The sequence below is a fragment of the Poecilia formosa genome, unplaced genomic scaffold, assembly GCF_000485575.1.
Source record: "Poecilia formosa unplaced genomic scaffold, Poecilia_formosa-5.1.2 Scaffold3, whole genome shotgun sequence".
Lineage (NCBI taxonomy): Eukaryota > Metazoa > Chordata > Actinopteri > Cyprinodontiformes > Poeciliidae > Poecilia > Poecilia formosa.
In genome coordinates this window covers 620,334-646,768 of record NW_006799942.1, presented here as the reverse complement: position 1 = coordinate 646,768, position 26,435 = coordinate 620,334, and the positions used below count along the sequence as shown (strand labels likewise).

Below are 26,435 nucleotides of genomic sequence, written 5' to 3'. Positions count from 1 at the left end.
AGAGTTGATGATTAGAGAGACTTTGGTTGTCTTCTAGTGTATCTACTTGTAGCACATTGCAACAATTTATTTTAACTGTCGTCATGTCAGATTAATTGTTTCACTGTCCTAAAATTAAGGAAAGAAAATAATAGACATTTTATTTTTGTCTTTTCACGCGTGAAAATGACTTGGTATATTCCTATTTTCATGCTTTATTTTTTGTGCAGATTGGTAATTTTGGCCTTTTTTGACTGATAAAACTTTTGTTCTTTATGCTGTGTACTTAAAACATTTTTTTTCACATTTTCATGTATTTATTTCATAGTGTATATCTGGCTTTAGGCAACTATAATGCCAAGTCAGAAGAAAAATTCAGAATGCTTTATGAATTTTACGTCACGTTGTCTAAGAATCCCATCATTCTTCATTCGTCTTCATCAGCTTGTTCAGCTTTTTCATCAATGCATGACTGCATCTCTTTTGCTTGTATCTCTGGTACCTCCTTACAGCGGGTGGATTCTTCCGTTTCTTTTTTTTTTTTCAGATCTCTGTCCCATCTGTTCATCATCTGCCTTCTGTCTTGTTACCTTCTAGGTCAAAGCACAAAACAACCGACGTATCTGATGGTGGACCGGTTAAACAATCGTCTCATTCCAAAGACACCTCCAATACACATACCGTCATTTCCTCACTTCAGTGTGAGATCAATAATTCTCGGCTTCCAACATTACAAGAGGAAGAAACCCCCGAGCTCAGGACCACTGATCCATTTGCAGAGGTCACAGAGGAGGTCAATGGGAAGGATGACACTGAGGTAAATGGATCATAAACAGACACTCAAAAGAGCTTTTATAAGCCCATAATTAAAACTGAATTGCTTGTTTATTCTGCTTTTCCTCAAGGACCTTGTGAACTCTAGTCAGTCATTGCTCCAGTGGTGTCAGAGCATCACCAACAACTACAAGGGTGTAAAGGTCACAAACTTCAGCACGTCCTGGAGAAACGGCCTGGCCTTCTGCGCCATACTGCACCACTTTCATCCAGACAAAATGTAAAGCATTTCTACACTATCACTTTTGTTAAATCTCTTCTTTGAATGCACAGTTCATGGTTTAAATGGCTTTCATCTGTCTTAAATAAATTTTATTGTGCTTCTGCTTTTACCCCATCAGAGATTTTGAATGCTTGGTTCCTCATGACATCAAGTTAAATAATAAGAAGGTGAGAATGGCATCCATTCTTTAGTCCTCTGTGTAATGAGTGCAACCACTGCACTTAGTGTGTTAGTTTTTGAATCTGCTCTAAGGCAAAGGAAATTTAAAGCTATAATTGAAATTGAACTGAAGATAAATACATGCGACATCTCTCTGATTTTTACCTCTATAAGATGAATGTGCAATAAAATGCATGTAAGTTCATAACATGACAAAATGTATAAAGTTCTATACTAAATTTTGATATACAGAGTTTTTTTACTTTGATTATTATTAATGACAGTTACGCTGCCCATTTTATCCGCTGTTTAACCTCAGGCATTTGACGGCTTTGAGGCGCTGGGGATCTCTCGTCTGCTGGAACCGTCTGACATGGTTCTGCTGTCCGTCCCTGACCGGCTCATCGTTATGACGTACCTCAGCCAAATCCGCTCACATTTCACCAACCAGGAGCTGAGCGTACTGCAGATCGAGCACAACAGCAGCCAGTCCAGTTACGGGCTCGCTCCGTCTGGTCCCGCTCCCACCAACGTCGACGCCGCCGCCTTCTGCATGGCCAGGCTGAACGAAGGTGTGAGTCTAGAGGAAGGAGGAAGCAGTGCCTTGGTGGTGCCACCACCCAGAACCAAAAGGACTATTAAAGGTACATTTCTCATTTTGTGAAGCTTTTACTTATTAGTTTTTGCTTGTTTCAGCCTCCTAACTTCAAAAGAGTGATGGCTGCAGCCTTGTTTTCTTTACGTCCTTATCAGTGCCTTTAATTTTTGCTGAGTAATTTTGAAAGAAGCCTCATTACGTGTTTCCTATTGCATAAGATTTATTAGAGTTAATTTCTTATATCTTTCGAAACTGAAATCTAAACATGTGTAACTTGGAATCTCAAAACCTTTGTCAAAGTTTATGGAAAGGACTAACAAGTATATGAATGCCTTTTCTTGACGGGTAATCAGACATCTCATTGCTTTCGTTATCTTTTTGTAGCAGAAGAAACAAGAATCCCAGTTCCACCCCCGAGATCGGTTACCAAAGCTGCCAAATATGAACAGGTCACACTTCTTGTCATCAAATGAAAACTCTTCAAACAATATGCGACGTCTATTAGTGTATTATATTTTGCATTTGCAGGATGAAGATGCTTTATCTCCTACTGAAAATGCTAATGACTCAGGTAGGTATTATCTGGATTGAGTCTTGCTAGCACCTAAAATTCTGGATATTTCTTCCCACTTTTGACTGGATTATTATTTTTTTTTTTTGCTGCTCAAGATTTAATCTGTGTTTCTGTGTTTGCAGAGCTGCAGAGTGCAGTTGACATCCAGCCTCCTAAACAAGAAGAAACTATGGTCAGTTTTGTGTTTTTTATTTTTATTTTGCATAACAACAGCCCTTTATACAAAACCACAATAAATCTCTCCATTGCAGAATAAATTAGTTTTCTCCAGTGCTTCTGACTTCCCTCTAATCTCTGACTGTCCTTTTTCTTGTCGTCACTTTTCTTCTTTTCCCCTTCTTCTCCTCTCCTCATGGCTGCCGGGCCATTTTCATTTTTTTGTTTATTTGTATTTGTGTGTGTTTGCATGTTGTGTACATGCATGCAAATGTGTGTGTGTGTGTGTGATGGGACTTGTGGTCAGCACCTGCAGGACACCAGTCAGTACGTCTTGAGCGAACTGGCGGCACTGGAGACAGAGCAGAAGCACATCGACAGCAGAGCAGCAGTCGTGGAGAGACGATTGCGAAGCCTCATGGAAACAGGTTGGTTTATTTTTTAAATTCTTTCTAAGAGAGGTGGGAGTGTTCAATGTTCTGTTTTTACAATGCAGGAAAAGGTTTTAATTTCCAGAACTCTTACATGAATTTACAAATTATTCTCTTCTGTTTGCAGGGAGTGATCGTGATGAAGAGGAGAGATTGATCCAGGAATGGTTCACTTTGGTGAACAAGAAGAACGCTCTGATACGCCGACAGGACAACCTGGAGCTATTGTAAGCGAACTGAAAATACATGTTTTATATTGTAAACATTGAGTTTATTACAATCCCCTAATTTCTGACTGCTCTGCAGACAAGAGGAGCAGGATCTGGAGAGGAGATTCGAACTTCTCACCAGAGAACTACGAGTTATGATGGCTATAGAAGGTCAGTGTTTGGTGGAAGTTTTATTATATCTGTGGATCTGTGTCTTAGGCACTGAAAACAGAGTTCAGGGTAAACAGAAGATTAAATACACATGTACACATTTAGAATAAGTTATTCATAGCTAAGATTTGTAATTTTGACTAAATTTTGATTTGTGAACATGCAAAAGTCATGTCTGTCTCTACATAAAATGCTTGCATTTAGGGTTGTTCTTTGCTTGTGAAATTATTGGTGAAACGTAACAAGCTAGTTTTTTAAGTCATGTTTGTCAGAAATGCTGTGGGAAATGGTTCATATTTTTGTTTTTAACTTGCAGAAAGAGAAACTTCTTTGTTATATTAAATCAAAGAGCGAAGCATGTAAAAGTAATCGTCAGACATAATCTTGTTTTCAGATATCTAAAGCATTAATAAAGAAGTACCATTTGACATTTTGCCGTATGTTTCACAGACTGGCAGAAGACATCGACTCAGCAGCAGAGGGAGCAGCTGCTCCTTCAGGAGCTGGTGTCTCTGGTTAACCAGCGCGATGAGATCATCAGAGACATCGACGACAAAGAGAAACGGTGAGTGGATGCTTTCAGTACAACTAGAAAAAGTCAAACAAACATGCAGCGTTCTACACAATTATTGACCACATTTTAGGTAAATAGGTTTACAAAAGGAATTGACTTTTTTGGAGAATGATCCTAAGACCGTTCTGCTTTCTGAATTTCTCTAAAAATGAACTTTGAAAAGTTTTTTTCTTTAAAATACTTATTTATTAAATAATCAATTTACTTTGAGGCCTTTTACACATTTTTACCTAGAGAGCCGTTCCTTTTGTGTAGCTCAGTCATCTCTGTGATTTTATCCCTGATTATTGAGAAATTGTTTATACTGAACTGATGTTTATGTGTTTGCAGTGCTCGGGAGGAGGACGAGCGGCTGGAGCGAGGTTTGGAGATGAGGAGGAGGAAATACAGCAATAAGGACAAATGTGTGTTACAGTGAAAAGGACAAGCACAAACTGCAGTTGTCATTGAATCCCAAAGTCCCCAAAAGTATTTTCTTTGAATGTTAAGAAAAAAATGAAACTACAAAGATATCTGTAGGTTTTCAAGTGCCTTTTCCCTCCTAGAAATGTTCTCTAAGTCTGAAGCTGGAAATTGTTGCCTGAGTGTAATGTGTGTGTTTTAGTGGTATTATGTTTGTTTCTTTAATCTGTTCTTTATTTATTGAAGACGTGTGTCATTTTGTCATACATTTATTGCATTTCTGGTGTTTTTCATGTGTTGTGTACATTTTTTTTGGACATTATTCAGTATTCACACACCAGCTGGTCCTCTGCTTATTTTTTATGTTGTGTGTCTCCTGTGCCTTAATAGGAAGTTTTCGATTTATAGGCCAAAAAGCACCAGAGAATCTATCTGCTCAGGAGTCAAGTATGCAAAGAGATATGTTCTGTTGCAGGTGACGCTTTTATCTTTTCTGATAGTTTTAAAAAAATGTTAGTATGTCAAAGCATTTCAGAAATTAGTATATTTTGTGATTATTCGAGCTGGACTCAATTCCACAAGGTTTTCAGTGCAGAATGGTTATTGACGCTTAAAGTGGTAATGCATCTTAAAATGTATCTTTTAATGTCGGGCCCTGGTGATTTAAGTCATCTGCAGCTTCTTTGGATGTTCTCATCTTCTTGACTGGTGTAAGTTAAAAAGTTTTGGTATTTCTGCATAGTTTGATGAATGCGTGCATGGTTTTTGATGTGTGCAGTTAAAACGGTACCTATCATTCAGTATGTAGATTCCAAATGTTGATTTCCATATTTATGACTGTTTTATTCATGAATGACAAATAAAATAACGTTTAAAAAAATAGCTAGAGATGTGCGAAGTCTTTTTTTGTGAGGTACACCACAATGCTCCGGACATAAATGTATTTTATGTACGAATCAATGTAACCAAAGCACAGATTGTAGAAATAGATAATATTAATAAAATCGGCCTACAGAAAGTTCACATTACTGTAATATGTTCAATTTTGTGCAAACCATCTCATTTAGGGAAATAGGAAAACGGTGACCTAAAAACCAGCCAGTCACCATACATACATTGGGTGAGAATAATTACTGGATAGTCCCATGGTACCTGCAGAGACACACTGCTCGGGAAGGGTAATCCATTTAAATTACTTTTGATTGATTAGCTCAAACATCTCACCTTTATGGAGCTTTATGAAACAGCAGCATCTACCTCACAAGATCCAGCTGTGTGCAGCTGCCACACAAATACAGGAAGGCCTGTTCCATTGTAGGTCTGCAACCCAAGGCCTGCAATGGAAGTATTTACTTAAAAAATATATTAGTGTCTTAGAAAACGTTCTAAACCTTTATTACATGCTGTTTTTATTTTAATTATGTAAAGTACTTTGAAATGCCTTGCTGCTGAAATGTGCTATACAAATAAAATGTGATTGATTGATTGATTGATTGATTGATTGATTGATTGATTGATTGATTGTTCTATTATTCAGGAATGAATTTACTTTAAAATCTGTCAGAATTTGAAAATTGCTCCTTCTATAAGACTTGGGCTTTAACATTGATTTTTCCGATGTTTCCGACAAATCATTGGAGAATTTTCTTGCCTGTGTTCTTTGCCTCAATGTTGGCTGGTAAGGCAAAAATGACTCAAAACATGTCTCAGGGTAATGCATTGAGTTCCACTACCTCAGCCATTGTAACAATGGCTTGACAAACAATGTTTGTCGGAGTTTCGATCTACTTCTTCATGGGAGCCGGCGTCACGTCAATCATGCTTTGCCTACTACAGGAAATACAGAAGTAATACCTGTCAAGTCTCCCGTTTGGGCCGGGAAACTACCATTTTCTACCTCCCTTTCCCGCTGTAGTCTTGTTCCATAAGTACCACCACCACCATACCCTCCCTCTCTTACGTTAATCCGCCCCAACCCACTGGCGCTCTGACAGAACACCAGACGGCGACATTTCCCTTAACTGGTATGGTAATACATTGAAGCTCTTTGTAAATACTGTATTTAGTAAAGAATTGTGCATATTGTGTAGAGTCTGCCTATTGTGCCCGTAGAGTTTAATAAGTTTAGTTACACTTAACTTATTGACGCAACATTGCATTTCCTTCTGAAGAACAGGCTACCGTTACCATTAGCTACCATTGAGGCCTGCGCGGGTTATTGAGAGACTTTTGAGTGCTATGAGTGCTTGACTGGTTATTTCACTTTTGGAGCTTTTTACATTTCATATCCGACTAGGTATCACCAGAGGAGCAGATTTATTATGAAGTATATGTACATACTAACTGTAGTGGGACACACAGAAGTGTTTTGGATTTGTATGATAGTGTTTTCATGCGAGCTCCCTGGTGGTCTAGTGGTTAGGATTCGGCGCTCTCACCGCCGCGGCCCGGGTTCGATTCCCGGTCAGGGAACAGTTTCTTTTTCGTTATAGAAACTATTACTTTATGAAAGATTACATGATGCGGTGAGATTATTATTATTATTTTAATCTATGTCTTTCTATTGCGCTTTAGTTAATCAGCTTCTCTGCACTAGGATCTTCTAATCTAATCTGACATAAAGGATCAAGTTTATCCATTCGAGCATGTTGACCCTGTGCTACTTTTGTTAGGTTCCGTGTTTCTGTGTGTTTATTTTTGAGTTTTTCTGTTCAGCCCTGTTTCCTGTGAGTCTCTGTCCTGTCCTCCCCGCTGATTGCTCCCCAGGTGTGTCTCATTTCCCGATTACCCCGTGTGTATTTTACCCAGCTGTTGTCTGTGTTCCTCGTCGGGTCCTTGTCTAACGTCAACTTGTCGTTGTCTATTGTCGTTAGTCTACTCACCAGTTGTACTGCTAAGTCCTGGTTTGTGTTCGCTCGCACGTAGTCCTGTCGTTCAGTTGCTACCGGTATTTGGCTGTGTGCCTGTCTCTGCCGTGCTGCCTGTTTTGGACTGAGCTTTATTTTCATCATTAAATATCATCACCACCATAACCTGGGTCTCGGTGTCTCTCCTCACCACTACAACCCCACATTACGACAACTTTATTCATCCCTCTCCCGTGGAACTCATCAACAGCCATGCAGTCAGTGTTGTTCAAGTAGCCCGTCAATGAAAGTGTGTGTCTTTGAAGGGACCATCCAAGAGTGATAAAGTGTCACTCTGTCAGTGTAGGTCTGGTGTCTGCAGTGTCTCCTGCGTTTGTGAAGATGTGGATGCACTGGGCTGATATCACAGTGAGTAGACTTTTCTCTACCTTTGGATATTTTGGGGTTTGAAAGTTCTACAGGCAATTGATTTTCATTGTGATTCCTACATGCTTTGCTTTCCAGCTACTAATCATCACTACCCACAATACTCAGGTGATGAGATCCTCTGTTGAAATAACTTTGTATAATAAATAAAGTGCATCCTGCATCTCCAGGTTGAAGAGTCCTTGTGGGAGCTGATGGGAGTTTGTTTGAAAGGTTTCATTCCTGCAACTGTACTGTCTTTGCTATTGACTACGGTAAGCCAATAAGTTACAATATGAACACTTTAAAGGAAAAAGTTTTGCAACAAATGCTTTTGTAATTATTTTTATTCTTTCTAACTTAAATTCTAAAACTGAAACAACATAAAATTACTTCTTAAACTGAAACTGAACTGAACTCTTTACCATACAGATGAGAGGAATGGATTTTTTATTTATTTATTGTGTTCACGTTGTCAAAAGTGTTTAAAAAGTCATTTTGAAAGTGTTTTCCAGCATCTGGTCACACAGATTTTGAAGGATTTGTTTTTAGATTGAATTTATGATTTATTGAGGCAGATTAAACATTTTAGATGTTTTATTTAATATAACTCTTTAACAGTATACTGTAACTTTATTTTTTTATTTGAGCTCCCTGCCGTGTTTAAACTACATACTAAAATGTGTGCCAATTTTTTCCCCTCATACTTTTGATCTTGTTGTTATTTATTGCCTGTGCATGTTATAAACATCTATATTCATTCTGCCTAATAGTTTTTTTATCTGGGGCCCCTGGTTCAGTCTGCTTTGGACAACTCTGACGGGTTCTCTGGGGAACTTCACTCTGCTCTGGGTATTTATAAGGTTCTGTTAGAGAAATCTGATGCAAAAACTTTGACATATGTGCCGGCTCTGCATTAAAGGTGATCACTATCTCCTGACTAATGTATTTTCCCAGATGTGCAGAGTTGGAGGATGTGCGTTAAAGATGCAGCGTGGCTCAGGAGCCAGGTAGTGGCGCCAGTGATGGAGGACGGAACATGCTGCCGATGTTGGTGCCTTGCACTGGAGCCACAGCTCTTATCTTCATTGCGCCTCTGTTCTTTGGTGTTGGTATGACAGGAAACTTTGGGGCCACAATGACATCATACTCTACTAAAGCACGGCAAAATGCACCAGTTGACCTGCAGGAGTTTTGCTGTTCCTGTTATAATGTTTGCAAACTTTATCTTAATTGTACTCTCGTTCTAGCTCTTCTTCACCACATCAGAGAGCAGCTTCACCTTGGAAAGGACAAGGTGAGTGCCATCTTCCTGGGGGCAGGTGAGCTTATTTTCAAATAAACTACATGTGGGAGGCGACTGATGTATGTATGTTCATACAATAAATCAAATCTCAGTGAAAATCAATTTGACGTTATGAAGACACTAAATGCGCTGTGTATGAAGAACACAGTAGTATTACACCTAAGAAAACATTTATAAATTACAGTCTAGTAAACTATGTTATTGCACAATACCAACAGTTGCATAAATGAGAGGTAACAGAGACAGGGAAACAAACGTTGATGCATTTTGGTGGAATTTTATGTCACATTTGCACAAAGCAACTCAGCTACCATTTTTAAAGAGGAAGGAAAATGATTTATGGTATTGATTTATTTTTCTTCTACACATGAAATTCTCAACAGTGTGGTGTGTTCATATCCTTTACATTACATATTCTATATACTTTCCAACTCTACGGAGGTACCTCTCACATCTAGACTACTTTGCTTTTCTTTTGTTTCTGTAAAACAACTCCAGCTTGTTTAAAACTGGTTGAAACATAAATTTTTAAATTCTACCTAGAATTCCTGATTGGACTTAGTTGTAGACTGTAACTGAGCTAATCTAACACATGAAAATGATTTAATTTTAACCACACCACTGTTGCGTTGGCTTTATGTTTGGGATTGTTGTGATTGTTTAGATAATTCAACTTCAAATCTGCTTATGCACCAGTTGACAGTTTTCCTGTCTCTGCTGAAGAAAACATCCCCACAGCATCATGCTGCCACCATTATGTTCAGTGTAGGTGATGCAATGTTAGTTTTCCACCAAAAATAGCTTTTTGTAACAGGATATATTGCATTAAGATATTGCAGATATTGCAGTAAGAACATCAGAGAGAGGGTGTTGAAACTGAATGCAAACACTACTTTACAGTTTTTTACTAAAAGAAAAAGCTGAACTTTACTTTCACTTTGCAATAAGCCTGACTGTGTGTTGGTCTGCCATAACATTTTAAACAACGTTTTTTGTGACAACAGTCAAAGAGTATGAATGCTTTTACAGTTTGTTGATTATTCATTGTAGTTTTCCATTGCAGGGTTTCAGTTTTTGTACACAACTGTGTTTGGTGTCTTTGCTGCTTTTATTTTCCTGAGAACTGGGGAGAGGCAAAAATACACATTCATGTGTCCTCTAATGTGTCCTATTAGAGGACACATTCATCCTCTAATAGCGCCATCTCGTGTTCATATGGTAGTTTCACATGTTGTGGTCTGTTCTTCCCAAGGTCATATTCATTCTGCAACAGCCAGGATCTCCCTGACACTGGTTCTGCTCTGAGCCGCCCTCAGCGTTCAGCCATGCTGATCTGCTATCTGACTGGAGTCCTGCTGTTTCTGGTGGTGCTCTTCCCCTTCACAGACCCCTTCCTCTATGGCTGTCTGCAGCCTCGCCGCCTCTCAAGCATTGGAATGTTGATTGGGAAAAGTCAAATACTCAAGAAAAGCATGAAAAATAAAGGTTTGAGATGGATTTTAACTTTAATATAATTTTTTTTTCAGTCATGATTAGGACTTTTCTGAAGTGCGTGCATGATTTTTGCGGGTGGCAGGAGAAAGATCCCAGTGCTTCAGACATTTCCTGCATGGTTCAAAAATATTTCCTACTGTATGAAACTTAACACCAGCACAAAACTCCCTGGCTACAACAAAGTAGCAGAAGCGTGCATGAGTGCAAGCATAGAAAACCAGATGGAATATGGTGGTGAAGAAGAAAAAGAAAAGCAGGCAATAGAGGACACGATCACAAAGAAAGACGCGGAGGCAGGCAAAACATGCAGACATCGTTGCCAATAAATACACCAACAGAACCAAATTGGAGAGAGACAGCTATTTAAAGTCATGTTTTTAAATCAGACAAGGCAATGAAAGCCAGAGGAAGACTTAAACAGAGAGGAGTGGAAAACAAGTGGTTCCAGCCAGAAGCAATAAGAAAAGGTAGAGTGGGGGAGCGCAGGGATAAAGATTGTTCTTCCCTGGGGAAATTGAAAATGTGGAGTAGCAGAGCAGAGGAAAAGGGAAAGGTCATGCAGGGTATGTTGAAATGTCTGGGAGGTGAAAGGTTGTGTTGAAGCTCCAGATTTATGAGGTAGGTTTATAAGTAATAAAACCTTTGCGACGTAAAATTGGGCAAACATCATAAATTCACATGTATGTGTCTTTTCTTTTTCTCCACAGATTCCAGATGCGTTTTATTTCTTGTCTTTTTTTTACAGTTTGTAGCTGTAAACTCTGGTGCTCATTTTACAATATTCAATTTCACTTGACCTACTTTGTAACGTCTGAATGACAAATGAAAGAGGAATACACCAGCGAAGTCAGAAATGTGAATATACTCATTATCAACACAAATATCATACTAGTAATATTTAATAGTTTGCTCAGTACTTTGCTTCATGGTACAGCAACTTCACACTTCACTACAGCAAGTTTGGATTGTGAATTTTCTCCAGTTCATTCTGTTAACATTGGTTCTGTATCGTTTTCTTGACACACAGCTGTTACTAAAACGTAAAGCTGCATGAAGGATGCATTCCTATTCACATGGTTCATTTACTGCTTGGAGCCAGATGTTCGTGAAAGAAGTAAAAACAAAAATCTAGTTTATGGATACAGAGAATGCAGTGTTAGAAGCTCAGGGTTAGCCGATGAGATCATTCTTGGTATCAACAGAAAATGTTAATCAAATTCACAGAAGTCACATTGCTGTCAAAAAAAGCTGAAAATTTATCAATTTATCTCCAACTGTGGTCAAAAATACAAAGTCACACCAAGAAGATCAGACTAATGGCTTGTTTTTTCAGAACCATGTGTCCTGGATCCAGATTTAAAAGCAGTGTTGTTCCTTGCCCCGTTTCACCCCATTAAAAAGCAGTTAAAAAGTTTTAACTTTAACTCACCTAATCCCAGCTTTTGCAGCCGACTGTTGCATGACCTAATGCATCAGGATAGGAGTTAGACAAGATCAGAAAATATGTTTTGTTTGTTTTTTTTTACGACTAAAGACATACTGAGAACAAACTAATCTCAAAACGGTGCGCGGTGTTCTCAGTCTTCAATTTGAGCTTGGTTTCAGGCCCACAGAAGGCACGTAGGCTAAGAATGAACAAAGGCTAAACAGCTCGGTAATTATTTATTTATGTGTGTCTCATTTGAGGTCAGATGTACTTGAATGTGTCTGGGATGTGTGGGTTCATGTTTACAGAATGAACAGTGCATCGGAGGTTCAACAGCTTCTAAAGAATGCATTAATCTGACGTCTGCAGGGCTGCAAGCAAAACAAGGTGGTTAAAAATATTCATGAACTCAGATCATGATCAAATAAAAGAAAAAAAACAGCAGCAACAACAAGAGTTTACCTGGCTAACAAATGTTTTTGAGTTTTATATGCTGCCTTCTAAGGTATTTTCACCCTCTGAACTTTTCCAAATCACAATCAAAAAGCTTTGATGCTTCAAATTGAGACTTTGAGCTTGAGTGAAATGTTTATTATTTTGTGTTCTTGTCTTCAAAATGTCCTCAGTTTTCAAGACCTATCATATATTTTCAATTTGCAGGTCTGATTACACACTGATTGTTGTTTAGCTGCAGCTTAAACCTCCAACCCTCAGATCTGACATTTTATGTTTAATGCTTTATCCAGTATTATCTTGATTGTATATTTTCAGAATGGTGTGTTTATATGTTGTTCATAATGTAAGGTGTAAGTGTATTACTGTTTACTGATTTCCCGTAGCAAACCTCAGAGACCCTCAGAGCAGCTGGGTTTATTTTGAGGTCAATTACCCATTACCTCAACTGTGTGTAAAATTTGCTGGATTTTATTGAGCGGTAAAGATGCAAGATAAAGAAAACCCAATTACAAATGCATGCCACCTTCTTTCACAATTCTAACTGAACAGGTTTAAAAACCTTGTGTCCTTTTTTGCTTTCCCTCACAAATATGCAATAAAATCTTTTCTAGTAACATAAAATCCAAATAAAATAAACTGAAATTTGATGCTTAATGAGTTTCACTGCTTTTGTACAACACTGTTACTGTGCATACTCCAGGTTTACCGTTTCAGTTTCTCATTTTAAATATGAGAACTAAAAGTCAAGGAACTTTTCTACAAGGCTGGAGAGTTCTTATTTCTGAGCTGATGTGAAGAATACCAAGAGCAGCTCTGGTCACAAAATCACTTCTTTCCCCTCTGCTCTGCTCTGTGAAACGCTAGAAAGGGTTTGGTCCAGTGGGGATTAAGGCGGCTGTTCTCTTTATTTATTCAAAGTCAGGCTGCTGAGCTCTCATTTTGCTCCCTCTCTCCCTCCTGTTTAATACATTTCAGCTCAGTCACACTTGAAGTCTTTCCATTCCAAGAAAGTATTCAGCTGCTGGCTGCTTGAATCTTTCGAGGGGGACAACACTGCTGCACTGGATCAAGCTTGTCAGCACTTTTCCAAGATGCAACAGCCTTACCTGTTTGCTCCCTCTGTGATTTTCCCAGATAATTATACAGCGATAAAGCCCAGCAGCCTCAGTGGCCACCCTCTGAGCTGGTGTGGTGGCCTCTGCCTCCCAGTTGGACGGGTGAAGGAACTAATGGGGGAGGAAAAGAAGACCCTGTTATTAGACGTCCCTGCACATAACAAGTCTGCAGAAGATTTTAGCATTGCGTTTAGGGAGTAATTTACATTCTTTTGCCGATGCAAAGTCAGGCAGTTTATGGTTTCTTTTTCCCCCCATGTTTTTTTTCCCCCCCAAAATGCTTCATTAAAAAAAAAGAGGCACACAGTGGAAAATGAGTCCCAGTCATACAGGGGATGTGGAGATGTGGTGCAAAACTTAAAGTTCAAGTGAAACGTTGGAGAAAGAATGGCAGGAAACGGTTCAGAAATAAGCCAGACAGAAACACGTTGGATGCCTTTCTGTCTCTTTGCTTCTCTGTGAACCTTTTGTGTCCTGATCCTTTCTTGTGGAGCTGACATCCTTTCTTCTCACTGTTAATGCATTTACCATCGCAGACACACACACACACACACGCATTTTGCGTGTCTATTTTAGACACGCAAAAATAGACATTTTGCGTGTCTATTTTCAGACACGCAAAATAGTCTGAAGTGCTGTATGATGATAGAAGTGTCATGTGTCTGTGCAGATCTACAGTATGTGCGCACGGCTGAGTCTATGGAAAAGTTGAGCCGATCATCTGGTAAAGGAATAATCTGTCAGGAGTCAGCCTGTCCGTGCGCTCTGTCCTTCATCCTTCGGTCTGTTTGTTTGTGGTTCGTCCATGTGGAGGACAGCTGAGAGCACTTTATCTTTAAAGAGAGCAGTTATGCTATGTTTTCTGTTTGTTTCTTTCAGTTTTAGATGGCTCTTATGTTATGGTTGAGTAAAAAAAATGAAAGACGATAATAGATTTTCCAAACTATCTGTCAATTTAAAAACCTCAAGTTTTTCCATGGGAGCTGTGCTTGCACTGGGCATCTCCCAGTGCTAACATGAGTCAGACGAAGCATGCAGAGTGCTCATTTTCACTTAAAATCCTTCCTTTAATATGGATTTACTTCTGCGTGATGACATACAGAACTGTCCTGACATTTTCAGTTGACTGGTTCAGTATTTTTTAATTAATCACTGTACACTCAGGGGGTCGCTGCAGTCATTCCAGATGTTTGTGTCAAAGATTTGTTGATAGTCTGGGTGTGGATTGAGGGCATTCGTGTCTGCAGCAAGAGATGAAGCATATGGACTCTGTAGAATAAAAGTTTGATCTCGTTCCCCTCAAAGAAATCACCCAGTAAGCAGTGGCTCATATTTAGCCATAATGGAGGCTGCTAATTGCTTCAGTGTGTCCCTGTGTGTTTGTCTGTGTGAGAGTAGGCAAATACTGATGGGTTCTGCTGAATTTAATACGGCACAGACACTTCCATATGCACAAACAGTGTGAGTCTGTGATCAGCTAACCCAAGACTGCAATGTAATAACAGACCTTGACATTAGTGGGAAGTTAAGAGACATCAGGGACACAGTTCTCCTTTTTATTACCATAGCAAAGACACTTTGTGAAGGTCAGTCCCTGCAAACAGTGCCGTTTTTTTTTTTTTTCCAAAAAACCCTTAAAAGTGTGGCGTTATTTTGCTCTGTTTTTTTTTTTTTTCGCATTAAAATAAAATCCAGTGCAAACAATTACCTTTGTGATTCTTATTGGTAAATAGTCATCCTGTGTGATTTAATCTCTGTATAACTACAACCATTCTGTAAAGACCTCAGAAGTTAGAGAACAAAATAACATCATGAGAACACAGCAGACTGCTCAGGCCGAAAGTTGTGACACCATTTAAAGCAAATATTCTTGAAAGCACAATCAACTTGGTGGTGGCAGCATCATGCTGTACAACTAAACTAAACTAAACTAAACTTTCTGTTTAGTTTAGTTTAATCATGGTAGCATCAGATGAGTGTTTAAGTTAAACATAATGACTTCACCCTAAATAAAATCTGGCTTTAATTCCTGCATATTTACTCAAAATAAACAGTAAATTATTTTGAGTAAATAATTTACTCATTATTTACTCAAAATAGATTAGATTTGAGTTTTATTTTTCTAAAACTCAAATCTAACCGTACCACAGATCTCCACTTAACCAGGAAAATATCTTGGCATCTGTTGGATTGGTTATGGATTTTTACACAATTTGCAGACAGTTATTATGTGCATTAAAAGCACAAATCACTCTGACTTTTGCTGTTGGCATGTTTTTTCTTTACAGCTGTTACCAGGTTAACAATTTGCTCCCAGACATGAGTGTTTAATTTGGAGTGGGGATCAATATTCCGCTTCACATTCTATTTTTATAAATTCTGTAATATTGTAAAGTATGAAGGATCATCTGGTTTTGATTTATCCGTGTTACCAAATACAAACCTAAACAATGCAAAACATATGGGATGGCACTGAGCAACAGCTGGAGTTTATTTGTATTGGATAAAATAGTGAGTGTCAGCATGCTTGGACAAATATTACGCCTGTTTTGCATTATCAGAGAGATTCTATGCTTGAATCCAACTGAACACATGAGGATAAAAATCACCTTTAAACATTAAACTTATTCAGTGCCAAAGATTGACAATATAGTATAAAAGGAGGAAAAAAGGCAGCTCACTCATCAAAAAAAGAGCTCCTCTGATTTCTATGTTTTTTGAAAGCATATTTTCCAAACTTTAAGTTCTAGTATTATATATACTTAAATAGTCTTTTAAAATGCAATTACTATGAAATACCAAACCCTTTTGGAATTAAATAAAACAGAAATGAAGAAACAAGACTTCTTTGCTGCTTTCCAAACAGGTTTCAGGCTTGTCATCTGAGTAATGTCTATTCATAAAGTATCTATAGCTGCATTCATACACTTGCAGATTCCAAAATAATATGCCAAACTCAGGCCTTATGGTGGAGGAAGCACTGGACAATGTGGTGGAAGCAAAACACAGAGACAATTGGGTTGAGAGAAAACAGACTGGACCAAATCATTTGGAACATTCAGAAATCTGACTTAAAGTATGACAAGATACTCTTATTTCTTTATACTCCATACCTGTGTAGACTTGAAAAATACTGAAATGTAATTCCAGCTTTTTCACGGGGAAACCTGAAATATACACCAATTGATCTAAAATGGATGTCTTTAAAGGTTCGTTGAACAAATGTTATGACCACAATGACATTTTAAGTGAGATTGTGGGTTTTTGTTGTTGAATTTTATTCACTGTTTATGAGTGTAAACTTACACCCAGACAGCCATTAATGAGTCTACAATAGCTACTTAAAAGCTAAATATCAGAAGCAGGACAAATGAGGCCATAAAGAAGCCACAACAATAAAAATATAAAATCTTACTATAATAAACAGAATATTAGAAAATAAACAAGGAATTTACAGTGCCTTGCAAAAGTATTCATGTCCCTTGAACTTTTCCACATTTTGTCACATTACAACCTCAAACATAAAAATATTTCATTGGAATTTTATGTGAAAGACCAACACAAAGTGGTATCCATTGTGAAGGAGAAAGAAAATTCTGCATGATTCAAAACATTTTTTACAAATTAAAAAAGCGAAAAGCGCAAAAGCATTCAACCCCCTTGAGTCAATACTTTGTGAAATTACATTTTGCTGCGATTACAGCTGCAAGTTTGTTAGGGTTTGTCTCTTCCAACTTTGCAAATATAATGACTGAAACTTTTGCCCTTTCTTCTTTGCCAAACAGCTCAATCTCAGGCAGATTAGATGGAGAACGTTTGTAAACACCAGTTTTCAACTCTTACCACATATTCTCGATTGGGTTTAGGTCTGGACTTTGACTGGGCCATTCTAACACATGAATATGTTTTTGTTTTAAACCATTTCATTGTAGCTCTGGCTTTATGTTCAGGGTCGTTGTCCTGCTGGAAGGTGAACCTCCATCCCAGTCTCAAGTCTTTTGCAGACTCCAACAGGTTTTCTTCACACATTGCTGTATTTGGCTCCATCCATCTCTGACCATCTTCCCTGTCCCTGCTGAAGAGAAGCACCCCCAGAGCATGATGCTGCCACCACCACATTTGACAGTGGGGATGGTGTGTTCAGACTGATGGGCAGTGTTAGTTCTCTGCTGCACATCGAGTTTTACTTTTGGTCAGAGCGTTCCATTTTGGTCTCGTCTGACCAAAGCTCCTTCTTCCAAATGTTTGCATTTGGTCCAGAGTCACCATGGGCCTCTTAGCTGCATCTCTGATCAATGCTCTCCTTTTTTCAGCCTGTGAGGTTAGGTAGACAGCCTTGCCTTGGTTGGTTTACAGTTGTGCCAAACTCTTTCCATTTCTGGATAATGGATTGAACAGTGCTCAGTGACATGTTCAAAGTTGGGAAATCTTTTTATAGCCTAAACTTGCTTTAAACTTCTCCATGACTTTCTCCCTGACCTGTCTGGTGTGTTTTTTGGACTTCATGATGGTTTTGCTCCCCCATATTCTCTTAGCGAACCTCTGAGGCGTCACAGAGCAGTTGGACTTGAACCGAGATCAGATTAAACACACATGGACTACAGTTCGTCACCATCAGGCAACTTCTGAAGGCAACTGGCTGCTCTTAGAGAAAAGGGGGATGAATACTTCTGCACACCATCATTTTCAGTTTTTATTTGTGAAAAAAGTTTTGAATGATGTATAAAATTTTCAAAATAACATTCAATCGCCTGATGATTGCATGCAAACATCTGGCCAGAATGATAACTTTCTGGTCAAACATTTACTATTCGATTTACCTAACTTGGTGCTAAGTGTTCAGAGAAGAATGCTCAATAAGGAATAGTTATGTCACTGTTAAATTAATTAAATGCAAAGGACTAATAGCTTCCAGTGTGCAGCTCAGCTGCAGAAAAGCTAGAAGGTGTGAAATAATCAGAGCAAGTGGCAAAAGATAAAAAGTCAAGGGCTGACTTAAATGGCGGCAGATATAAAATAAAGAGGTCTGTATGTTCCATTAGAGATCTTTAGGTTGGCGGATAGAGACTTGGACGCACTGTGTCAAGATTAATAGGAACAAAGGGATTTGGGAGAGTATGGCTATGGAAAGGAGAGGTTTTGTCTGCTCTATCAATTATGCTTCTGGTATGTTTCTGGGGGTGTTTCTGTCTGAGAAAGAGGAGGAGCCAAAAACAGGCTGACTTATGAATTCAGCAGGCAAAGAGTGAAGGTTTGGGGGTAAAACACTGATATTCTGGAAGAGGACAACAGCAGCCTGATTAAGACTATCAGAGTACAGATGTTGAGAAGGAGCTGGAAGGAGAAAAGGGACACATTGGATTAAAAAAGTTGAAAGAAGGTGGTGATGATAAGGTCTGATGGCAGTCCAAGAGAAACAGAGACACGTTAAAAGACGTGGGCAAGAAGACCAAAAGGCTCTTGAGGTTCTCCAGGATGCAGAGGTTTTATGTTCTCCCTCTAGCTACAGTGGTTGTTACATAATGGGAAAAGACTGCCGAATAATAACACTGTGTATGTTGTGTCTGCCAGAACCAACACACCACATCCAGCCAGCTCATCTGCACAGAGAGAACACAGGCGTCCAAGTTCAGCTGTGGTTAATAACTGCTCCGACTGCACTTTATGCATTACTTTTCCACCCTATCGTCTTTTGTTACAAGGCTGAGCGAGTGACTTTGTGCTGTCAGTTTGTAATTCGCATGACACATCTGTTGCTATCAGAACTATTGGGTCAAACTGGCATTAAGTCGCCCCAATTATTGTTGTGGCTGAGTCACATTTTCCGAAAAGAGAAAAGAAAGATCTTTTATGGAGTCTTTCTTTTTTTTTTCACTGAGTTTGCTTGCTAATTTTACAAATCCCTTTAACCTTTTCGTTTTGTAACATTGTGAAACCTTATTTATATGTTAGTGGGATTTTATGATAGACCGAAACAAGGTAATCACGGACTGGAAAATGACAAAGGACAGTATAAAATTAAGGATAAAAATAAAAATCTGAAAATGTGGCATGAGTTGTACTCATCACCAGAAAGAAGTGGAGCGGTTCACAGCATGGTGATGTTCTAAAACAATACCCTAGACTTTGAACATCTAAACAAGCACCTTGGAAAGGCAAAGAGCAGAGCACAACAGCCAAGATGTAGTGGGCCACCTAAATCAACAGGCTGGTCAGCAGGGCGGTACTGTGTGCAGTTTAGTGAGAAAAAGCCCACTTTTTATGTCAATCAAGTCCTGAATGGCTGTTTTTTTTAAGAGTGCAGTTTGTGTTTGTAGTGACATGTAGTCACAGCTGCCTGAAAATACCGAAAATAAGTTGTAAATACTTTATTATTATAAGGACCACAAAATATCATGATAAAAACTCAAGTTTTTATCATGATATTTTAAAACTTGAGTTTTTGTTGTACAGTTTCTCACCAGCTGGGCAGAGCTGATTCAAAGATGGATGAAGTGAAATACAAGATAATAGATGAAAATCTGTGAGTCTGCAAAAGACTTGGGTCTGGGTGGAGGCTCAGCTTCCAACAGGAAAATAAGAAACCTCCAACCAAAGCTGCAATGGAATGACTAAATACGCTCCATCTAATCTGTCTGTGTTGGAGCAGTTTTGCAAATAATTAGTATTATTTTTAGCCTCTGTATGCGCAAAGCTAGTGGAGAAATGCCACAAAAAAAGCTTTAAAAGCTGCAACTGTGGCAAGTTGTGGTTCTACAAAGTGCTGACTCAAATTGGGTGAATAAAATGACTGGCAACCTTTTATGAATTTTGTTTGTAAAAAGAAAAAAAAAACAACTAAATATGCACGATATTTTGTTGATCTAGAACACTGAATCCTAATAAAAGACACTGCTGTTGGTGGTTGGAACAAGTTTGCTTTTGCTGGGCACTGCTAACTTTAACATGCAGCTTCCAGCTCCCTTCAAGGCTCAGGTCCATGGCTATTGGTTTCATTTAATATTTTCCAGCTTTACTCTTCACTCAGGCAGAAGAAAAAATAAAGAGATTCGAGTTTTCTTTGGAAAAATGCAAATCCACTGTTTGACTTCCCACAATGTTGTTGATGGTGTTGAAGAGTGTGGCGTCAGCGGAGGTGCACCCCACAGGTCACCCCTGCTCCCTAGTCATGGAGAGGTCAAGCTGATGCACATCTGGCATTTCCTGTTTCCTCTCTTCCATTTGCCCCCAAGTTATACTCACACACACACGCGCACATGCACTGAGGAACGTATATTAACATCTGTGCCTCTGTGGAGTTAATTTTTACCAGCATGAGAATGAAGTCACCCACACAGTGTGCACATTTCAACAGGTATTCCTGCTCCATAATGTTTCCATTGAGCAGTAAAAACTTCCAGCTGTCATGGACCAAAAGAGAGAGAAAGAGAGAGAGAGAGAGAGAGAAAGAAAGAGGAGGAGTGAGAAAAAGTTTATGAAGGGAATATAAAGAAATTAAGGCAAAATCAGTAAAGAAAAAGTAAGAGGGGAAGACATTAGGGATGATCAAAAGTCTGGATAACAAGAAAGAAAAGCAACAGAATGTCTTTATCTGCTGAAGCTGACTGACACTTTTTAACATGCTCTGATGTTTCACAGCAAAAACTCTTTATGTTTGTGTTTATGTGTGTGCATATAGGACAGAGCGTCATCATATGGTTTTCATAGCTTCCTGAGGGCTTTCAATTCTCCAGCTACCCCATTCACCCCCAGCTTCCCAACACACACATCATCCTCTCCAGTGTTCTTTTAGACACTCACACATTTTACCAGCCCCCTCTTCCAAAAGCACACAATTGCCCTCAATAATTTTCCTCTACGTAGCCTTCCACCCCCACCTCGGTCCTCCCCAAGTCTGTCTCTCTGTCTGATGCTCAGTCTGAAAGTCAGCCTTGCAGAGGCAGGAGCCGGGATCAGATATAGCACAGGGTTTCTGCTCCGGATATTTACTGAGTTCATATATGGAACAATTCACCCTTCCTTCTGGAGCCTGGACTGTATTTTCAATTTTGCAGGATTTAATTGGAGTTTATGCAGGGATTTGTTCATATTTTAAAAAAATCATTCTTTAAATTGTCAGCAGTACTGGCAGCTTGAATGAAAGTTTGTCTGGTTTACACTGGAGGGGTCTTTCTCCGGTCGAGATCATTTACAGATGCCTATTCTGATTTGAGAAAAAAATCTAAACTTTGGCTCAGTTTTAGAGGTTGATAAACAATTTTTTCCATTGTTAGGGTATTTATGTTAAAGAGTTGCTAAAATATACATGTTAGGTTATATCCCACCGTTGCATTATTGACAATGGTAAATATCAAAAGGAGTAGTAGCAGCTGCAGCAGCATGACTCTCCTGTATATCGTCTGGCTGCTGACAGTTTGTGTGGCTCCTGGGAGCCAGGGCCAGAGAATGAAGGATCCTGATGGGGAGCAACAAGTAGCTGAAGCCCAGCTGGGTGAGAAGGACGCCATCTGCAACCAGGAGGGATGCTATGCCGTCTTCTTGCAGAAGAAGACCTTCAGGGAAGCTAGACAGGCCTGCCTAGATCAAGGAGGGACCCTGGTGACGATGTACACTCGTGAAGCGGCGGGTGTGGTCCACAACCTGCTGTCAGCAACTGTTGTGCATGGATCCAGGGCCAGGCTTCGTCTCTGGATCGGGCTGCACCGACCTCCACGCCAGTGTTCAGCCACAAAACCACTCAGAGGATTCATCTGGGTCACAGGCAAAGTTTCACCTTTTTGACTTTTGCAATTCACAAATTTTGGTTCATTTTTTTATTAGTCATTTTGTTTAATGGAGAGCTACAGAGAAACACTGATTGGCACATAAAATGTTCACGTTTTTCTAGAGGTTTGACCTGTTGATTCCTAGTTTGACCAAATCCAGTTTGTTCTTTCTGGCGACAGTGACACATAAAGGAGGAAACTGCAATGCAAGTTTTTTGCTAGAGGTAGTAGTTTTGATTCCAATATTATCCCAATTTACGCAAATAAGCATACATCTCTAACCTTTTGTTGGTTTTAATCAAAAAGCTGACTAGAACCAGTCGTTTTAGTCTCCTGCAGTTTTACCTTAGTAATAGCCATGGGTAGCACCATAGTCTATGCTCCTCACAGTACATGCAGTGAAAACACATTTGGCACATCATTAAAAGGACTTTAAATACTTTTAAAACTTTTGCATGCCTTGCTACTGGTAAGCAGCCTAGTGGTAATTAACCAATTTGCCACACCCCATCCTGTCAGAAATTGAGTGAAGTCAGTTGGCTGAGCTTTGGGCTCCTTGTATGGTTAATCCATTGTCTTCTTTTATTTCTCAGACAGAATGGGTGCAACTTGGAGATTTTTACTCTTTTTGACCCCATTGTTACTCACCCAGTCTGATTTAGTCATTATACACACTGACAGAAAACAGATGTGTCTCTCCTGGTAGAGAAGGGCATCCAGTTTTTAAGAGTTGTACAATCTGTTTGATTGTAATTTGGAGTAAACAACTCCAACTTACTCATGTCAGCGCCTCGCCATGCAGACTTTTCTGGTTTTAATAATGCAAAATGACACATGATGACTGAAAATGACTCACCCAAACGAGAGTATTTATGTTTTAAATACACCACTATATACAGATGCACTGTTTAAAGAGCATCTGTTTAAATCCTGCTGAGTTAATCAATTTCTCCCAATTTGTTAAGAGAAACAGATTCTATCTCCCTAAATGGAAATAAGGAGACAAAAAAGCCCTGATCCCACATAAATAATTACATTTTAAACTTCACCTTAGACTTATTGTTTTATATGGGCGACATCTAGTGGTAAAAAATATATGACTCTCACTTTTGCAGAATATGTCCCACATCAGTAACACCAATGGGACCAAAGAGTGCAGGAATATTATTTTAAAATGCAGTTGGATTAATTTGCTGGAAAATTAAAAGCCAGACAAAGGTTTTGTTGGCAATTTTCTCAAGGTGACTTAATGTTTTGATGCTGTCAACCCAAAATCTGCCATAGAGCCTGAAAAGAAAGAAATGGGTAACAAAAAAAGTAACAGAAAATTACAACTCTAGCAGGCTAGATCCAAAGTAAGGTTGAAAACTAACTAGGGGTTTGTCCTTCTCTTCTAGCAGGAAATCAGGAAGGTCAGTTCTCCAACTGGATCCGTAAAGAAATGCCCAACACTTGTGCAGTACCTCGCTGTGTGGCCATGACTGTGCATACGTCTGACGGCGCAGGAGAGAGCGGCGACAACTTCCGTTGGGCTGAAGGTCCCTGTGTCATGAAACTGGATGGATTTATTTGCCAGTACACCTACAGCATGATGTGTTCACCCCTGAAGGATGAGGGTGGAGGTCCCGCTGTCTATGAAACCCCATTTCATTTCAAAAGTACCCAGTTGACCCATGTGCCTTATGGGTCTGTAGCTGACATGCCATGTCCTACAGATGGCTCAAATCCAGATGCACCTTCCAGGGAATCAGTGCTGTGTATCGAAAGAGATGATGGCACAGTGGGTTGGTCTAAAGATGCCCCTCTTTGCTCTTCCAGTGCACCCAGACAAACCCTGGACTGGTGTAGTGGTGAGCATGAATGTGAGCAGCACTGCCAGAACAGGGATGAGGATTATTACTGTTACTGCTCTGAGGGCTACATTTTAGATGAAGATGGCTATAGCTGCAAGCTGGACCCTCTGAGCCAAACTGAACCTCCAGAGCTATCAGATTCTGCTTTTGCCACAGACAAGACTCCAGTCAATCGGATCTGTGTGGATATGGGTTGCGAATATGACTGCTCAATAACATCTCGGAGCGTTCGCTGCACCTGCCCCCCAGGTTACCAGATAGGTCCAGATGGACACAAGTGTTCGGATGTGGATGAATGCCAACAGCAGCCATGTCCGCAACTCTGTGTCAACACTCCAGGCACATTTCACTGCACCTGTTACCCAGGGTACCAGCCAGACAACACAGACGAATGTGTGGACATAGACGAGTGCCTGGATGAGGGCACCTGTGAAGGGACTTGTCAGAACACTGAGGGTTCCTTCAACTGTCTGTGCAACCCTGGCTTTACATCAAACAGTGAAGGAGAATGTATAGATTTGAATGAGTGCACGGAGTACTCACCTTGCGACCAGCAGTGTATTAACTTTGTTGGAGGGTACCAGTGTAGCTGTAATCTTGGCTTTGAACTGAAGAAAGACGGACTTACCTGCCAACCTTCAACTTATGACGGAGAATATTCCACTCTGAACCCTGACCCCAGTATTTACGATGATCAGGATACTCCCTGGTCCACTCTTGATCCCTATTTCAAAGCTGATGTCAACTTTAACGTCAACTGGCTGACAGATACCCCTCAGGGACTCACCCCTGACATGGCTCATCAGTCAGATAACCACCTAAACCAATGGGATCACTTATCACCAAAGCAATACCAGACAGCCCCATCCCCAACCCAGAAGATGAGATCAGGCAACAACATTGAAGATGATGCTCACACAGGAGGTGGCAACTCCAATGACCGGGAAGTAATTGAAACTGCAAAGAAGCCCACTAGTGGGACTGAGGAGGCTGAGACACCTAAGATAGACAGTACAGGTGAAACCAACAGTACAGCAGCGGTTAAAGACGGATCTGATGATGTGAAACGCAAGCACGACAAGAGCTGGCTTCTGGTGGCTCTTCTTGTCCCTCTGTGCGTGTTCCTGGTAGTGATGTTGGCTTTGGGAATCGTCTACTGTACCAGCTGTGCAGTAGACAAGAGCCTCAGCTTTGCAGACTGCTATCGCTGGGTGCTCCCTGCAACACCCCCAGAGAGGAGGGAAAGCAAAACCCATGCTTGAACTCTCTCATTAACAAAACAACAAAAACATTTTTTTTACATGTTTGTTAACATTATTCTGGTTTCTGGTGACAAATTTGCTCATTAAATGTACAATCTGGATTTCATACCAAGGACTGATTTCATACTTTCTCCTGCACAGCCTTTGTAAATAGCTGACTGTCATTTTCACAAATTCAATAAAATAAAAAAACAAACTGATTCAACACAGTGTGGTCTTTAAAATAAAAATGATAATGTCCAACCACTTGGCATTACTCTCTTGTTAAATTTATTGACTGTAAATCTGAAAATTTGGAGTCAAGTTTGAAAATGGCCTAAAAAAGTGGACTTCTAGCATAGTAAATCACATGGTTCTGCAGTGAATATTTAAATCATTATTATTGTGGTGAACAAGAAGGGTTGCTGCTGCTGTGAGGAGCTGATGAGCAGTAATTGGGTTCACCTTTGTGGGAGGGGATAAAAGGGAACAGGAGTGGAGACAAGAGAGACTAATTGTTTGTTGTGATGTTTACCTGAGCACCAGGTGTGAGGGTGCCAGTGACTAGCACTGCCGGCAGTAAAGACAGCTGTTCCTCCTCTATGGAGGAGAGGCCTGGCCTTGGATATCAGCTCTCAGTTGTTGCCAGTTTGAGTCCCTCTTAAAACATTTTAGATCCTCTCCTCTAACATAAATAAAGCTTTACCTTTTTGATAAAAGTAAACAACTCTTGCTAATTAACCTCTGCCACAAAAGACATTACATTATGTTTGCAATGGACAGTTATTCTCAGAAAAGTTTGGAAAATATTTACACAGGAAATTGACAGGTGTCACAGAACAAATAAAACTATTTTTATTTGTTCTGTAAAATAGGCTGACAGAAACAACTGAAAGTCAAGTAAATGGTATTAACTGTAATGTTCTTGCTTTTCACATCACTCCACTGCCCATCTGTAGGAAGATCACCTTTTGCCTCCTTCCTTTAACATTTAAGTAAGCTTCTGATTCACTGTAAATAACCAGCCAATGCTAAAGCAACTGCTTTAAGAATAATAAAGGAACAGTTTCACGATCTCCTATTGCAATGTGAAACTTTTTTTAAGGTATTAGAAGTCTGCCTTAGTCTTGCCTGATGTCAACACTGTAGTAACCGAACAGGAACCCGACTATCTTGATTGAAACTGTGAATTTCGTT

At 39.5% G+C, this 26,435-nt stretch overlaps 3 protein-coding genes and 1 non-coding gene across 11 annotated transcripts in view; all 4 read left to right on the top strand.

The window, feature by feature from the left end:
- ehbp1l1b (EH domain binding protein 1-like 1b) overlaps positions 1 to 5,190 on the top strand; it is a 30,616-nt gene extending 25,426 nt beyond the window's left edge. For 7 of the 8 annotated variants that reach the window (XM_016672215.1, XM_016672220.1, XM_016672223.1 and 4 more), the window contains 12 exons: positions 577 to 796; positions 885 to 1,033; positions 1,155 to 1,203; positions 1,515 to 1,839; positions 2,178 to 2,242; positions 2,322 to 2,364; positions 2,490 to 2,539; positions 2,831 to 2,951; positions 3,082 to 3,181; positions 3,261 to 3,334; positions 3,785 to 3,899; positions 4,239 to 5,190. In XM_016672215.1, coding sequence (XP_016527701.1) covers positions 577 to 796; positions 885 to 1,033; positions 1,155 to 1,203; positions 1,515 to 1,839; positions 2,178 to 2,242; positions 2,322 to 2,364; positions 2,490 to 2,539; positions 2,831 to 2,951; positions 3,082 to 3,181; positions 3,261 to 3,334; positions 3,785 to 3,899; positions 4,239 to 4,326 — 1,399 coding nt within the window. In that variant the 3' untranslated portion in view covers positions 4,327 to 5,190. The remainder of the gene's footprint in view (positions 1 to 576; positions 797 to 884; positions 1,034 to 1,154; positions 1,204 to 1,514; positions 1,840 to 2,177; positions 2,243 to 2,321; positions 2,365 to 2,489; positions 2,540 to 2,830; positions 2,952 to 3,081; positions 3,182 to 3,260; positions 3,335 to 3,784; positions 3,900 to 4,238) is intronic. The other variant, XM_016672218.1, reaches the window with a different exon arrangement.
- A 1,075-nt stretch (positions 5,191 to 6,265) lies between these two features.
- LOC103138797 (CAAX prenyl protease 2-like) lies at positions 6,266 to 11,141 on the top strand. Its single transcript, XM_016672205.1, has 7 exons — positions 6,266 to 6,334; positions 7,524 to 7,585; positions 7,682 to 7,711; positions 8,383 to 8,434; positions 8,540 to 8,694; positions 8,833 to 8,879; positions 10,141 to 11,141. The coding sequence occupies exons 2-7, from the start codon at positions 7,559 to 7,561 to the stop codon at positions 10,400 to 10,402; spliced, it is 573 nt and encodes a 190-aa protein (XP_016527691.1). The 5' UTR covers positions 6,266 to 6,334; positions 7,524 to 7,558; the 3' UTR covers positions 10,403 to 11,141.
- Positions 6,711 to 6,782, top strand: trnae-cuc (transfer RNA glutamic acid (anticodon CUC)). Its single transcript has one exon. It is a non-coding gene; the product is annotated as a tRNA-Glu (tRNA).
- Positions 11,142 to 21,296: 10,155 nt separating the features above from the next.
- LOC103138784 (endosialin) lies at positions 21,297 to 25,461 on the top strand. The gene is made up of 2 exons (XM_007553135.2): positions 21,297 to 22,140; positions 23,545 to 25,461. The coding sequence occupies exons 1-2, from the start codon at positions 21,720 to 21,722 to the stop codon at positions 25,257 to 25,259; spliced, it is 2,136 nt and encodes a 711-aa protein (XP_007553197.1). The 5' UTR covers positions 21,297 to 21,719; the 3' UTR covers positions 25,260 to 25,461.
- The last annotated feature ends 974 nt before the right edge of the window (positions 25,462 to 26,435 follow it).

What these genes read in the sequence shown, in the direction of transcription:
- LOC103138784 (XM_007553135.2), top strand. Translation starts at nt 21,720, where the DNA reads ATGGTAAATATCAAAAGGAGTAGTAGCAGCTGCAGCAGCATGACTCTC. An exon ending in AGGATTCATCTGGGTCACAG is followed by an intron (nt 22,141 to 23,544) that starts GCAAAGTTTCAC and finishes CTCTTCTAGCAG; the next exon opens with GAAATCAGGAAGGTCAGTTC.
- LOC103138797 (XM_016672205.1), top strand. Translation starts at nt 7,559, where the DNA reads ATGTGGATGCACTGGGCTGATATCACA. An exon ending in TCACTACCCACAATACTCAG is followed by an intron (nt 7,712 to 8,382) that starts GTGATGAGATCC and finishes CCCCTGGTTCAG; the next exon opens with TCTGCTTTGGACAACTCTGA. An exon ending in TTCACCTTGGAAAGGACAAG is followed by an intron (nt 8,880 to 10,140) that starts GTGAGTGCCATC and finishes GTTCTTCCCAAG; the next exon opens with GTCATATTCATTCTGCAACA.